General features: G+C 42.7%; 1 protein-coding gene across 1 annotated transcript in view; it reads right to left on the bottom strand.

The window, feature by feature from the left end:
• Nucleotides 1-12,560, bottom strand: part of MMS22L (MMS22 like, DNA repair protein) — a 147,817-nt gene that overhangs the window by 70,012 nt on the left and 65,245 nt on the right. Inside the window, exons 10-13 of the mRNA XM_073589524.1 lie at nt 11,862-11,924; nt 11,618-11,737; nt 10,394-10,620; nt 9,337-9,846 (exon numbers count right to left, since the gene is read on the bottom strand). Coding sequence (XP_073445625.1) covers nt 9,337-9,846; nt 10,394-10,620; nt 11,618-11,737; nt 11,862-11,924 — 920 coding nt within the window. The remainder of the gene's footprint in view (nt 1-9,336; nt 9,847-10,393; nt 10,621-11,617; nt 11,738-11,861; nt 11,925-12,560) is intronic.

Below are 12,560 nucleotides of genomic sequence, written 5' to 3'. Positions count from 1 at the left end.
TTGGCGCTGTTGAGAGGCCGAAAGGCATGGCCGTGTATTGAAAATGACGGACCTTGCCATCGAATACCACTGCGACCCTTAGATATTTTTGGTATCTATTATGGATAGGAAGATGATAGTAAGCATCTTTTAAGTCAATTCCTGCCATCACACAATTTGGAAAGAGAAGCTTTATGGTGGATCTGATTGATTCCATCTTAAACTTATAATTTTTAATAAACGTATTAAGCTTCCTTAAATTAATAATTGTTCTAAACGTACCATCTGGTTTGGAAATTAAAAATAAGGGAGAGTAGAAGCCTCTACCTTCCTGTCCCTCTGGGACCTCTACTAAAACCCTTTTGCATAGTAGGCTCAGAATCTCTTCTTCGAGGGCCTTATGTTGGGCCATAGAGTTAAGGCGGGTTAGGACAAAGAAATCATAAGGATTTTAAAGGAATTCTATTTTCATTCCTTCCTTAATAATACTCAAGATCCATGGGTTTGAGGATATTTGTTCCCATTTTGGATAAAAGAACCGTAATCTACCCCCTACAGGTGGGTCTGATTTTTTAATTTCTATTTTCCCTTCGGAACGTTGGACCCCTGAACATGGTACCCTTTTGTTTCTCTTCTTTTGCGGCCCATCTATTTGATCTTTCCGTTTGCCTCCTCCTTCCAAACGGTCGCCTCTTAAAGGTTCTCCCTCACACGGGGTGGCACAGATCTTAGCCTTTGATTGCGCATCCCCCTTCCAGCTCTTCATCCACAACGCCCTTCTGGCGTTGTTCACTAGAGCTGCTGATCTTGCTGCCAGCCGTAGAGTGTCTGCCGACGCATCAGCCATAAAGGCAGCTGCCCCTCTTATCAATGGGATAGCGGCCCTTAATTTTTCTCTGGACACCTTTTGCTCGATTTGTTGATCCAGCTGGTCCAACCACACGAGCATAGATCTAGTGGTGCATGTGCTGGCTACCGCTGGCTTAAAAATACCAGTGGTAGACTCCCAAGACCTCTTCAATGATGATTCCGCCTTGCGGTCCAACGGGTCTGCCAACAAGCCTGAGTCCTCTACTGGAATAGCCGATTGTCTCGAAGTAGAGGATATAACGGCATCCACTTTTGGCACTTTGGTCCATTTTAATAGCTCCTCATCGCTAAATGGATACTTTCTTTTTGAGGCTGATGGGAGAAAACTTCTTTGGTCATTTTTTTCCCATTCCCTCTTTATTAGTGCCTTAATTGCCGGTATTACCGGGAACGCTCTCCTTTTCTTTTCCGCCAATCCCGCAAACATTATGTCTTGTGCGGTTTGGGCACCCCATAGTGCTTCTCACCGACTTGACTAGGTTGTCCACACTATCCAGGGGGAAACATGACTGTCCCTCCATGTCTGATGATGACGAGGATGTTAGTGAGGAGTCAGAGATTAACCCCCCTTCTTCATCTGACTCTGAGCCGAGGGTTAACTGCTTTTTGCTGCCAGTCTCTGAGGGAGTTTTGGCGCGGTTAATAGCCTGTATCTCCTCCCTGATTATAGCTCTAATATCCTTTGTCGACAATGCGGCCCCTTGCTTTGTCTCTTTGGTGCACTGTTTACAGAGCTTCTTAGGGTAGGAGTCAGGGAGAGGTTCAGAGCATAGCGCACATTCTTTATGCTTGGATTTATCCTTTTTCTTGGTCTAGAAGGGGACACCAAGGCAGGGGGGGGGGAGAAGAGGTCAGCTTAGTAGGCAGAGTATATACTTTGCACACTCACCCAGTGAAGCCTTATATTACCGGATCAGATGGCTGAGATACCGTCCTAGGCCTTGATTCTCCTGCTTCATTCATGCGGCCGGTGTTGCGGTCCCTGGTGGAGCTACCTCCTGCAGAATCCCCCGCTGGAGCGTGTGCTTCCGTTGGGGACGACATTGCTGCATCGCTCCACAGCTGCGCCGCTGTTTAAATAATCTGCTCCTCTTTTTTTTTTTTTTTTTTTCGTCCCCCCGGAAGTTGCTCCTCCTCCCTGGGATCACCGCGTGCATGCCCGACGCGCTCTCAGCCATCCCGCCCCGGAAGTTCAACCATTACTTCCGGGGGGTCAGGAGACTGTGCGCCAGCCGGCTACCGCGCCGCTTTGATGTGCGGCCCCCGCTCTCCATGCGGTCCCCCTCTTTATGCACCGCCACCGGCGCTTCCATTTTAAAAGAGACTTCCTTTTTTTTTTTTTTTTCTTCTGCGCCACTGGCGCTCTTACCGCTCCCAGCAGCGGTGCGTCCCGGTGCCTACCGGCGCTCTCCTGGGTGAGACGGGGCGGCCCTCCCCGGACCCCGTCATCACCCTTCGCTCACCAGACGAGGGGGGAGCCGTCTAGCGGAATCTCCCCCGACGCTGCCTCCGGACCGCAGCCCCTGCCGTTCCCATGGAGACTGCACAGGCGGCATGCCTGGCCCAGGTATTCTTTCCTGAAGGATATCGTGGCTCCGTTTGGAACAGGAAACCAAAACTGAGGAGGAAAGGCGGACCGCTCCCTTTTATCTTTCCTGTAGGGTTTCCTGTTCCAAATGGGGCGGATCCGATACCTCCAGTGGGTGCTGTCGTGGCGAAGGGTAAAATTTCCGTAGCATTTCCGCAACTCCCGCCGGGGGGAAAACGCATGCGAATTCGCATGCGGTTTCCCACGGAAAACATGCATTTTTCACGCGATTTTCGCATGCGGAATTCAAGCGAATACCAAGCGATTTGAAGCATCTCTTGGAATGTGATTGACAGATTGGTCACACTTGTCAAGCATAGTGTTTGACAATTGTGATCAACTTTTTACTATTGATGCTGCCTATGCAGCATTAATAGTAATAGATAGAATGTAAAAAATAAAACTTTTTTTTGTTTTAAAAAAAAGGTTATTCTCACCTTCCGACGGCCTTCGATCTCCTCTCCATGCTCCCGGCATCTTCCGGTCCCAGTAATGCTTAGCACGAAGGACCGGAGATGACGTCACTCTCGCGAGAGCGAGGATGTTGCTGGGCACGTGGTGAGAGGAGGGAAAGAGTCTGGGGGCCGTCGGAAGGTGAGAATATCACTATTTTTTATTTTAATTCGATTTTTTACAAGTTTATGGTAACCAGGGCCTGGAGGAGAGTCTCCTCTCCTCCAGACCCTGGGTACCATCCGCACATTGTGCGCTGCGCCGGTCATCTCCCGGCTGCGTCGCCGCTGACCTCCGTGTGGCAGGAGATGACCTGCAGCAACCGGCGGGAGATCATCGGCTAGTGCCGCAGATCTCCCGACGGTTGCGGTGGAATGCGTAGTTCGAATTCGGTGCCAATTCGCGACCGGTATGCGCCGGTCGCTGATTGGTCGCGGCCGGCCGGGCGCGACCAATCAGCGAAGCGGGATTTCCGTTACAGAGTTAGATGATTATATAGTAGATGTTGGTGCACACAATTGCATACGACGTCGTGACCCTTTTACCAAAAGCCATAAACCTTACTGTGAAGACTTACTTTGGTGTGATTACAACAGAAAATGTAGTAAATCACCCAAGTGTCCCAGAAGCAACAATATAGAAATGACAACCACAAGTCTAATGTGTATTGTACAATGGTCACTAAATCTCTAAGCTGCTTAGCATTCACGTATTAAAAGTAGCCATGCACTTGATATGGCTTCCGGCTTAACATTCCGTCAATGACAATTCCTCCTGACCCCCCAAATACACATGTATGCTCATCACCAGGGCCAATTCTCGCTTTCTGCTGTCCAAGGTGAACACTGAAATGGCACCCATTCCCCATCATCCAAACAAAACACAAACTGATAAATTGAATAGCACATGACGGGATGTTTTTCTGATGACATACTGCTCCAGTGCCTCTCTTCATCCAATCTCATGCTGTAGTGACTGGTGAACGGTGATGGCATCACATCGGTGATGGCAGAATCCCGGAGAAGGCAGGTGTGCATCATTCGTTGTGAAACAGAGCCCGAGACTGAATAGATAGAACTCCTATTTATACATGCTATTTACTGATTTCTGATGTTCATTTTAAAAAAAAAAGTGAATTAATAAAATGTAAAGAAAAGAAGCACAATAATAACATTTTTAAAGTGTACGTGACAGCTGATACAGGCTCCCTGATCCACGGGCAGCATGCATCAGCGGGTTGCTGCAAGATTTAAGACATATATTTTTAACTCTGAAACGCTCTGGCTGCAACACATGCAGGCATTACCTGTTTGTTAGGCGATCCCCTGCATGAGTTGCGTCTAAGAGCCGCGATACATGCAGACGCGGCGACTCGAAAATATTATTAGAGCGTGCTGAAGACACTCTTAGCACCCGAGCATGCTGAGATAACACCTTATCCGAACACATTCACTCATCACTACTAATTAGCTATATATGAATGCATCTACAAAGCACAGACAGATGCCAGAGATATCATGGAGATTGCTGTTGTTCTTTCCTCAGAGCTACTTTAAAATTCTGGTCAGCAAAATGTGTATGTGCTCTTAGTAGATAGATGGGAGTAAGCGGCTGTATGATACCTCTGCATGTGCAATATACCTCCTGTAATAAAGGATTTGGCATGACTAAATCCAACAAGTTGAATCCTTCTTTCCACCGCCAACTCACCGCCATCTGCCACCAGGTTAAAGTCAACTCACTGCCATACACATTTATAGGCTAACCAATTCAGCCATTCCCATGTGTTACTTCACAGGACATGTAACAGAGCAACAATGAGCTGTAATAACTACGGTACATAATGACAGCATATGCCATGAAGTCTATGGAGGATTACGGAAGGATCAGTGCCGGCAAATCATCTAATGTGGATACAGTGATTTATTAAAATTACTAATACCTAAAATTACAATTTTTTCAACATCTTTTTCAATTATTGTAAATTTTCATTTGATGCTGCGTTTAGTAGGTAGTCCTCTCTCGTCCTCATTTTCTACTGGTGACAAAACGCAGTGATCATAGAAAGAGAAACTGATCAAAAGTGATAGAGCGAAAAGGCAAAGAGGGCAAGAAAGCGAATGGAAGAACTGCAAGAGGAAAAAAAATAAAATTAGTTTTCACTTATAACAGCGAAGACCACAAACTCCGTATTATTGCACAAAACACCTAGAAGATTTTTTATTTCTCTGCTTACTTTCCTTTACAGAGTATTTTTTTATTTCCCAAAATGGATCTCAACCTAATCCTATTAAAGGATTATTCTCAAAACAGGAATTTAGGGGCTAACTCATTGATTCCTGGGAGTTTGTAACCAATTGGACCCAGAGCGATCACATGGGGCTCCAAATTTGGGATTCTACAGAGCCCCATCTTCAATGGAGCGGAGGTGCGCCTGCTCAACCTCCTCTCTATTCATTGTTTTTCGGACTGAATCATTTGGATATGGCACAACTATTTCTTTAATAACTCTTTAAAAAAGAGTTATTCTCAAGTTCTCGCTCAACTCTATAGTCACCTTACACTTATAACTACATATAGAGAGAACAGAGCCTTTGAACAAACACGGCTCAGGAACATAAGAGCTGTGATTAGGGCAATTGCTTTATAAACTGGTGATGCTGGGTGCCAGGAGATTGTGATTATGCAGGACTGATAAGAGCAGCTCAGTCAGGATCTGAGAGGGAAATGAGCAGCTAACTGCTGTATAAAAATCAATAGGCTGCGTGACTGGTATTTCAAAATTTAACAGCTCGGAATGAAATGTAGCTACTGTGCATACTAAGACAAGCTTTCGCAGTTGGTCTCCATGGAAACAAGCTGCACACTATGCAAGATAAAAGGAAAAATGACAGCAGATAGAAAAAGCAAGTCAACTGCAAACTTGCTCATTTTCATGCTGTCTAACTAAAGCCATTTATTAAAGTGAGAATACCCTTTTATGCATTTTACCATCCAGGTGCCTTCCATCCCCGTTATTTTTTCTGTAGCAGGATTTTTAAATTGATCATTATTTTCCGCAGTTACCGTAAGTAGCCACGAGTTAGCTTTAGTGTATGGGATTGAAAGTCAATGTGGTAGTTTTTACTGCGCGTTATTACAGACAGATGTTCTGCAGGTAAAAAAATTAGAAATATGCACTACTCTGATCTGTTTCTCAGCAGACTTGCCTATTAATCTCAACAGGTGGATTAAAAACAACAACAAAAAAAAAGTCAGATGTCATGCAGACACCATCCATATGATTTTTTACAGATACATTACAATTATTAGCGTAGGAAGTAGGGCCGGACTGGCCATCTAGCAAATGCCAGAAGGGCCTGTCTGGTCGTGGGCCTCCTTGCCAGCTATGTTGTTAAAAGAATCGGTATTATTAAGACACTCATACTGTTAAGAGTTATGAGAAAGCACAAAGTGGCTGACTCGGTCACTTAAACCAGCAAGCCACGGGTATCATTAGAAATATTGGTCTTGTAGTAAATCTTGATTTTCTTCCTCCAGGATAATATTAGTATTATATCCCACCTGGTGATTGGGGATAGTGACATGGGCCTGTGCAATTTCAAATGCTATGGCTGAATTTCAGTCCCAGTCCGTACCTGGTAGGAAGCTGTACTGTGCCTTGTAAAGTGTGTGTGTGTATATATATATACACAGTATATACACACATATACATACATACATACATATATATATATATATATATATATATATATATATATACACACACACATATATATACACACACACACACAGTTAGGTCCATATATATTTGGGCAGAGACAACATTTTTCTAATTTTGGTTCTAGACATTACCACAACGAATTTTAAACAAAACAATTCAGATGCAGTTGAAGTTCAGAATTTCAGCTTTCATTTGAGGGTATCCACATTAAAATTGGATGAAGGGTTTAGGAGTTTCAGCTCCTTAACATGTGCCACCCTGTTTTTCAAGGGACCAAAAGTAATTGGACAATTGACTCCAAGGCTATGTCATGGACAGGTGTGGGCAATCCCTTCGTTATGTCATTCTCCATTAAGCAGATAAAAGGCCTTCATACATATCATACATATCCACGATCCCATAGTCCCGTGCCCATATACCCGTCATACATTTCAGGGAATCTGTTTACACTCGATAAACGAGTCTTGGTTCGACTGTACACTTTCCAACAACCGATCTGTATATTAAGAAAATAAATCGGTCAAACAAAAAATAACCACATTATTTAGGCTAGGGGGGCTAATTGCCTTCATTGCACAGGGGCATTTTATTAAGTAGGCTTAAATATCCTGAAGCACCTCTCTATCACGAGAAGCAGAAGAGACTGCGTCAACGGCTCCTCTGCGCCGCAGAGTAGTTAGCAGCCGGCTTTAGACTACTGTCATTATAAAAGCAAGATGACACTGTTCTCTAATCCAGCCAAAGCTGATAAGTACCATCAACCTGTCACTTCCTACACTTCAAAATTCTTCCATCTCAGCTTCAAAGAGTTTTTACATTTCGATTTCTTTTGCTGGCAGCCTCTCATTCTCCCACGGTGCTCTAATGCAGCATTTGCACACCGGGGTGACTCCCCACCTGAATAGCAGGTCATCCCCTGCTCGCTGAGCTCATCTGTGGCCCGTGTGCCAGGCAATTTAGATCCAATCAGCCCTTATTTAGCTTAAGAGTAATGAGCAGCATAGTGACACAGAGTTAAGCCTGACCCTCAGGACACTGCTCATCAAGCAGTAAAACTGTGACAAAATCATTCATCTTCTACCCGCTGGCAAGAAATAATACTCACATTCTCTGTATTACTTTTCAAGATACAGAAAAAAAATAGAAAAAAAAAAAACGCTCCTGAATTTTCATGATGTGAGACATTAATTTGCAGAGAGCTGAATTCCCTTAAACCCCCTACCGCTATCTGCTCACCAGGGGAAATCGGCCTTAGGAGACTGAAATGGAATAAAGAAAATTGCTCCAGCTTTCTTTTCATTTTAAATAAGCCTTGCATCTGACATGCAGAAAACACCGGGAATATTCCAAAAGAAATTAGACATCCTTGTAATATCCAAAAGGAGAATATCGTAGGTTAAACTTTAGAAAAAAAGTCTGTCGTCCACACTGTACATATTCACACAGGGACACGGCCATCATTAATGTTCTTACACTGATGACTGTCACTTGCTGTTCTTATGCAGCCAGGTGACATTATACTAGAAACCTTATTTTTGGGGCATACATTGTACAGTTCATTTACAGCAGCCAGCAACGGACACTATGCACGTTTTCATTAATGTTGCCACAGCCCAGGGATGTAGTGTACACAATTTTATAGGAGAGAAAAGGCAATGGTGCAGGGGAATGATGGGGTGGGCAGGCAGTAAAGGAACCATTGCCCCCATCGCCAAAGTCTATGGAGGTGCAAATTCCTTACCACCCCCGTGATTGGCCAGTGCCTGCTCAGCTTGTCATCTCTGTTGCTGCCTATGCAGAGAGTAGCACTTTATGACAAACTGATCTAGACTGTTGCATTCTGCATAAGCAGTGACTGACATGATAGTAATGAATGAACTTTTTGACAGTTAGGGTGATCAATGAGTGGAACAGGGTGCCACGAGAGGTGGTGAGTTCTCCTTCAATAGAAGTCTTCAAACAGAGGCTGGACAGACATCTGACTGGGATGATTTAGCAAATCCTGCTTTGAGCAGGGGGTTGGACCAGATGGCCCAGGAGGTCCCTTCCAACTCTACGATTCTATGAACTACTCATCTTCTAAGAATTGCTTTTACATTTACACTTTTTCTATAGACATGAGCGAATATGTTCGGCTCCCTCCTTAGCGCTGAGACTTCATCTCCCGAGATCTCCATCTGCACATGCCCCAGCAGACATTTTCCCGGAGTCCACCGCACAGTAAACCATGTACGTAAATGTGGGTGCTCTGGGCTTTCCCAAAGTGTCGGGAGAGCTCACGCACCACCGAACACCTGCAGTGGCACACATCGGAACACCCCTTCATCCCAGCCTGCAGCGACGCTCCACTCTTGCCTCCTCCAGCAGCGACCCTACTTCACCGCAGCCACCACCCCCAGTAAGCAATAAGATGCATGGATTATAAGTACCACCACCATTTTATTACAAAAAAGTTTTTTTCCCTATTTTTCTCCTCAAAACTTGGCGTGCGTCTTATAATCCGCAAAACACGGTACCATCTGTATGGAGAAAGATTTTTACCTATAATTTTTAGGATTCATTAGTTTCCCAATAAAATGCTCACCATGATTTTTGGAAAAGTTGTCCAGAAATGAAAACTAAATAAACATTATATAGACACACACAACTTGATCCTACATTTAGTGCTTATTAAGTAATAAGAAAAAGACTTCCGACAAAAACATTTGTGTTTTTCTCTTACCTGAGTCTTGCAATGGCTGTTTGCAGAAAATGAAGAACAGCACTCAACTCTGACTCCCGACACGCTGGCAGCAACATACTGAAACCATCACTCAGTAACTTTTCTTCTGAAAGTTGTAAAAGACTGCTTGTCTCAAAAACTTCCTGGACGCCATCAACATATGTGGAAAGCAGGGTCCAGTGTGTGTGTTTCTGGCCATAGTCACCTTTAGAAACCAGGAACTCTTTGGCAGTTTCGCGAAAGCTGTGGGAAAGTTTTTCCGCCAAAACACTTAGATCCATGTTTTTCTCCACATAAATTAGTATGAAAGCAAAATTGCCTCTCCATATTAGAGCTTGCTGAGCAGAACTAAGGTTGGAAGGAACTAGAAAATGTAAGAGGTCCAAAACACGGCTTGTGACATCTTCGGTCTCTGCTAAAGTAGCCAGTAACAGAAAAAGCGTAAAAAAGTTCTGCAAGCCAACTTCTGTGAGCTCCTGCATTTTCCTTTGATGAAATTTGGAGTAGATTCTGTCAAAGATAGAAATATTTACTTCTGTGATTAAGCTTCAGATATATCCAGTCAATAGGTCAATATACAGGGTGGGCCATTTATACGGATACACCTGGGTGGGCCATGTATATGGATACTCCTAAATAAAATGCGGATGGTTGGTGATATCACCTTCCAGTTTATGGCACATTAGTATATGGGAGGGGGAAAACTTTTCAAGATGGGTGGTGACCATGGCGGCCATTTTGAAGTCGGCCATTTTGGATCCAACTTTATAAATGGCCCACCATGTACATTATTGAAGAGAGGAATACAACATAGTAAAGTAATGCATAATAGAAAAGCACAGAACACAATACATGCAATGAATTAGAATAGATAGAAACTCTACAGTTCGCATTTCCGCCTGAATCAGCAAGAACAAAATCAGATAAAAGGATAAAGTAATTTGCTTGAAATTGACAAATTTTAGAAATGACAGCCAATACACAAGTATAATGACTACCATGATGAGGAGCAGCATTAACAACCAACCAGGCACTCAACAGGTTGAAAAATACAGACCTGCCTTTAATTTGCTTCCAAGGCTGAGCACCGACACTATCTTTGGCTTTTTTCATTAGCCGGGCCAAGATCCGTAAGAAGATAAGGTAGCTGTTATCAGACTTGTACAAGTCAGGACTCTGATCCTCTGCACAACAGCTTTTCACAACTTCCAGCATGGAAAAAGGCGTTTTACTGACACTGGCCAGGGATTTTACTCCAAGCCAGGATATGTTAAATAAACAGTTCTAGAACAAAAAAGGGCAAGATAATATTTAGTGGGTGTAAAGTAAGAAAACCAGAAGAAAGACTATATTTAGCTTGTAAACTAAGGAATGTAAAATGACTAAATATGTACAATTCTAAAAGATGACCTTCACAATTGCATGTGTATGTCCATGTGTCTGGTACTGCTGTTAAGCCCTACAAGACAATTTGTACAGTTTTATGTCCTGAAGTGAAGGCGTTCAGCCTTATAAAGACACATCTGCACAGTTGGAGCTGTTGGATCTTCGTATACTCCATCTGCTGCTGTATGCAGCAGGCTAAAATTCCCCTGTAACTGGGGCTAATACACCAGCACATGTTACAGGGGAAATGAACAATAAAAAAAAAAGAAAAAAAAAAGTGTATTAATATGTCAAAATGCCCCTTCTTTCTCCTCCCGCAAAGACCTTATGAGGGGGCACAATGTGTAAAATAAATAAATACAAAGACTCTGCCGGTCTGAATCACTGTAAATGGCCACTTCTGGAGGAAAAAAAACTCAGCATCTGAAAAATTATTTCTTTGGAAAGGGAAACGCAATTTAATTTTTTTTTTTTTTTTTGAGCAATCCTTTGTGGGGATTGAAAAAAAAAACAAAAAAACCCCAAAAATTACACCACACATTTCCTAGTTTTCTTTTAATTTGTCAACTCAATATCAACAAAACGAGTACAATAATAACATGGTTGTAAAAACCCATATATCGTGAAAAAAAAAATCAAATTTATTGGAATGCCCAATAAGCATGTACAATAAAACATAAAAATGTCAGAAACGGGGGAAAATGGTCTGTCAATATGTGTTTTTTTAATTAAAATCAGCCTAAAATATGAAATATTCTATTTTTAAAACTGGTCACTAAAAAACACACAACAGGTTGATGACCCTGCTTATAGTTTTTTTTGTTACCAATGTCTCTAAAGAACGTTTTCTATCTTGTTACACTTTCATAAAACATTTATAGTGCCTACATCTCACCAAATTTTTGCTGTAATACTCCCACAGTATAGTGGACACTGCTAGATTGGGTTCCCAGACGTCACATAACGTAAGGCAGCACTGTAGATGCATCCGCAGTTGGTCCTCCAGGATCCCAGACTTTAAAGTATAATCGCAATAGGATAATTATTACCTTTATCACAGTTCTTACCAATTGTACACAAAAGACAAACCAGGGCGTGCTATGAAAAATACAATGTAATATTAGCAGGCCATAGCGTACCTGATTAGCACTAGACTTCTTTAAAAGGTCTTCTACAAACTTCCAATTTGAGGTTATTTCAATCTGTTGAAATAAGTAGGAAAAATTATACAAGTTCTATTTTATAAAACTCATTTGTTAATATATGGGATCAATTAAGAATCAAAACAAGAGCTTGTCACCAAAACGCCACTATTCTGTCTTTGGGGGTTCATTATAGAAGAATAATGATAAATATGAGTGGGTTTTTTTTTCCATTCTTCCAAAAACACACAACAGAGTGGACGTCATTTTAACCCCTCCCCAACGCGATTTTTCATTTTTTTTCCCCTCGATAGTTTTCTTCCTCCCTTTATTCCAAGGGTCACAACTTTTCTTTTTTTCCTGGTGACTAAGGCCTGTTTCACACTTCCGTTTTTGACCATCAGTCAAAATCTGCCGTTTTTGCAAAAAAACGGATCCGCCATTTTTTTGGCAGATCCGTTTTTTTCCCCATTGACTTGCATTACCGGCGGATCTTGACGAATGGCCATCTGTTGGATCCGTTTTTCGGCGGATGCGTCAAATTTTTTTCGTACGCCGAGATGCCTGGACGGACCATGTAACGTTTTTTCTACTGCAGGATCCGCATTTTTATAGAGCGCATGCCCGGAGGAATGAAGCCAGGAGGAAATTCTCTCTCTCTCTCTTCTTCCCAGGGGGCAGCGGTTCCTTTAAAAT

This window comes from Dendrobates tinctorius, unplaced genomic scaffold, assembly GCF_039654945.1.
Source record: "Dendrobates tinctorius isolate UK_male_01 unplaced genomic scaffold, ASM3965494v1 ptg000111l, whole genome shotgun sequence".
Taxonomy (NCBI): Eukaryota; Metazoa; Chordata; class Amphibia; order Anura; family Dendrobatidae; genus Dendrobates; species Dendrobates tinctorius.
Note: the sequence above shows the minus strand (reverse complement) of the source record. Positions and strands in the feature narration are given on the sequence as shown.